The following is a 3,234-nucleotide window of genomic DNA, read 5'->3' on the forward strand; positions in this document are numbered from 1 at the left end:
CTGGAAGAAACTTCCTGTAAGACAAAACAAAGTGTGATCAAGGAATACCCAGGAGCTGCTGCTGCTGCTGCTGCTGCTCCTGCTGCTGCTGCTGCTGCTGCTGCTGCTGCCGCTGCCACTCCTGCTACAGGTGACATGCCCAGGGCCAATCTTACAAAGAAAGTGGCTGAAGAGAGGAAATTCCCAGAGGGTCCTTCAAGAGTTACTCTGGGGAGAAACACCCCTTCTTGGAGGCAGATAATGAAGACGCCTCCCCTGGAAGCAGCTGCATTACTCCCGATCTCAGGTGTTCCTCCATTTGGGGGTCCCAAGGCACCTTCCTCTCTGCATCTTAGCCCAAAGCAGTACAAGCAAGACAGCAATCTAAAGAGATATGGGGGTTGGAGGAGAAGGAAGTCCTGCTCAGTGGCTAGAGAAGATGATGAGGCAAATAGAGATCCTGGTCTGCAGGCCCAGGTGAGTAAACCATCTTCCCCTTCCTCTCACCATGCACCTCCCTTCACCAGTGCACGCATCTCTGCCCACATTCCCCCTGCTTTTTGTTCAGGGATTGTTACTGGTGGTCCATAGGCATTAGGATGCCCAATCCAGGGTCCTTGTCGTATGGGGATATCATGAGAGCACTTGCTAGATGCTAGTCAGGGTTTGCCAGGCTCTTCATTTTCTGCCTTTCCAGACAGGGGCTGAGATAGAAGCAGGGCTGGCTGTGAATCTGAGTCTGGAGTCTGCTTAGTCTGGGCTGCGCAGCTTGTAGCTCATCAGCCTCCTGATTGCTCCCTCCCAGATCTTCTGTAAGCCTGCCTGGAACTAGTCCTGGTATTTTTCATACTCAGTGCACTTCCTTGGTTGGCTCTGCCTCCTGGCGTGAGGCTGACAGAGGCAGAAAGTGCTAATTAAGTGAGCTTCTCACAATGGATGGAGTTGCATTATATTAAGTGGCTAAGCTAGACTCAAAAAGACAAATACTGCATGATTCCTCAGATGTGCAGAAGGTAGCTATAAAGCAAGTAAATGGACATGACCACGAATGTGAGGCCAATCTGAGGGAACTGGTGGAAGGTGGGAAAGAAGGGCAGGAGGGTGGGGACTATGTGATAGCCAGTATGTGAATCCATAATGAACAGGTCACACTGATAACCATTTAATAAATTGCAAAAAGAGATTTTAAAAAGAGTGGGAAAATAGGAATAAGAGAGTAGACAGTAATAAGGACATGGATATGATTGAAGTATATGAGTTAAGAAGTACTATAATGATACACTCCATTCATAATACACATTATGTAATAAAACAGTAAACAAAAAGAATGGTAAAGTAAGGGGAAAGAAACAGTTGTCTGTTTTCCTTTTTGTCTGTTTAAAAATGCATACTCAGAAATTTTCCTTTTAGCTTTCAAAATACAGGCCAGATCAACCCAACTTGTCAATACATGGGGGAGAAATCAGCGGTGGTTATCACCACACTGGAGACTCACCTGTTCAAATGAAATCACAGCCCTTCCCCCAGAGACAGCAGCGCATCCCACCCACAGGTCCTGCAACTACTGGTGAGTCTTGGGGTTTGTGAGAAGTGGGGGGGACAGGGGTTGGATGATAGAGACATCGATTTCTGTTCCTTCTGGAGGAGAAAGAGGACTCAGGAGAAAGATTGCCTCCTTACCCGGACAGCATTTCCCCAGGACCAATGGTGTGACGACAGGGCTGGTCAGCACATTGTCTCTTAGGTGGGGAGTGTGCAGAAAGATGACTAGTAACGGTGCTCAACTACAATCCAAAAATAGACTTTCAGCACATCAGAACCTTTTCTAGCATCCAGTTGAGAGCCACAGTACTAGAGGGCCTGAGTTGATAGCTTGAGTGACATTTCAGGGTAAGAAAAAGCAGGCTCAGGAAGCAGTGGGGATGCTGGGTACAGCAGAGGCAAGTTGCTGCCAGCAGAGGGGGACGCTACCTCATTTGAGAGTCCGCCAGACTCTCAGGAAGTCCTGCCTCCAAGAAAGCTGGAATTTTGTGTTCTATTTCAGATTACCAGGAGCCACCTATGCATTCCCATGGTCCAGAAAGGCCACAAGAACCATCTGGACAACCTGGTTGTGCCCGGGTAATATCTTCTCTAGTCCCTGGGAATGCTAGCCCCAACGAGATGGTGGGCTCCTTGTCCAGGTTAAATTAACATACATGCTTAATCTTATCATATATCCCTTGAAGAAAGGAAACCACCCTTTCTCTTGCACAGAACTGTAGGATATGGGAGGGGGTGTAAGGGCTCAGGACAAAGCAGAGGATGAAGAGAGAGAGGAGGCCAGCACACTAACTGTTGTCTCTTTTTCCTTCTTCCTTACTGGGCTAGTGTCTGACGCTACATACAGATATAGAGAATCTCAAGGAACGAGTAGGTATGGTGGGGCCCAGGGCAGAGACAGGGGCAGGAGCAAGAAGAGATGCCTGGATGCTTTTGTACTTGGGGCAGGGCTTTCTACATGTCCAGATAGCATTACAAAGATTAACATTCCCCTTGGAGAAGAAACCAAGGAGGCTTTTCCTTCAGCCTTCTGTGTCTTGACTGCTGGGTCATGCCTCAAAAAGCAGTGTATTGTCAAAACTCAGCATGGATTCTGGCAACCAGTACCAGAGTTCTTCTCTCATGGCCTTTAGAGATACCTCCTTTATTTTCTTTATAAGTGTTGGCTGGAGTGCCTTCTCTGGTATTTATTATGTCTTATTTGCCTTTAACTGAATATTTCTGTCATGCCAAAGCCTTGAGAAATCCTAGTTCAATTGTTTACGTATGGAAGAAATTTCAATTTTGAATTCTAGTGATGGGTGGGATCAGTCCCAAAGCTCTTTGACACTAGCTAAGGGAGTCAATTGGCGGGGGGGGGGGGGTTATAAGTTCCCTTGGGGACATCAAGGAGCAAGACAGTGGCATTCCAAATGTGGGAATACTCACTTATGCTTTTCCGTTTTAGAGGCCATTCAGTCCCTCACTGAGAAGTTCCAGTCGCTGGGAGGTAAGTGTTACTCCAACTTTCCACTTCTCAACATTTGAAGAGAGTCTCAGGCTGGCCTCAATTCTTCTTGGTTTCACAGAATGAACACACCATCTTCAAGAGATACAGCTAGTACCTGTAGTCCAGAGTTGTCACCCACCTTCTTCAGTTGAGTTCTTCTTCATCCAGTTTGTCCTTTTGACCCCTTGTTTAAGCCCTACAACCCCAGTTCATAACAGTTTTAA

The 3,234-nt window shown here is 47.0% G+C and overlaps 1 protein-coding gene and 1 long non-coding RNA gene across 2 annotated transcripts; both read left to right on the forward strand.

The window, feature by feature from the left end:
- Positions 1–240: 240 nt before the first annotated feature.
- On the forward strand, positions 241–2,172 carry LOC106001869 (uncharacterized protein CXorf49-like). The gene is made up of 3 exons (XM_013036823.1): positions 241–456; positions 1,390–1,546; positions 2,024–2,172. The coding sequence occupies exons 1-3, from the start codon at positions 241–243 to the stop codon at positions 2,170–2,172; spliced, it is 522 nt and encodes a 173-aa protein (XP_012892277.1).
- Positions 2,173–2,255: 83 nt separating this feature from the next.
- On the forward strand, positions 2,256–3,204 carry LOC106001873. Its single transcript, XR_001175864.1, has 3 exons — positions 2,256–2,395; positions 2,969–3,010; positions 3,090–3,204. It is a non-coding gene; the product is annotated as an uncharacterized LOC106001873 (long non-coding RNA).
- Positions 3,205–3,234: the final 30 nt, after the last annotated feature.

Source organism: Dipodomys ordii, unplaced genomic scaffold, assembly GCF_000151885.1.
Source record: "Dipodomys ordii isolate 6190 unplaced genomic scaffold, Dord_2.0 Scaffold544, whole genome shotgun sequence".
Taxonomy (NCBI): domain Eukaryota; kingdom Metazoa; phylum Chordata; class Mammalia; order Rodentia; family Heteromyidae; genus Dipodomys; species Dipodomys ordii.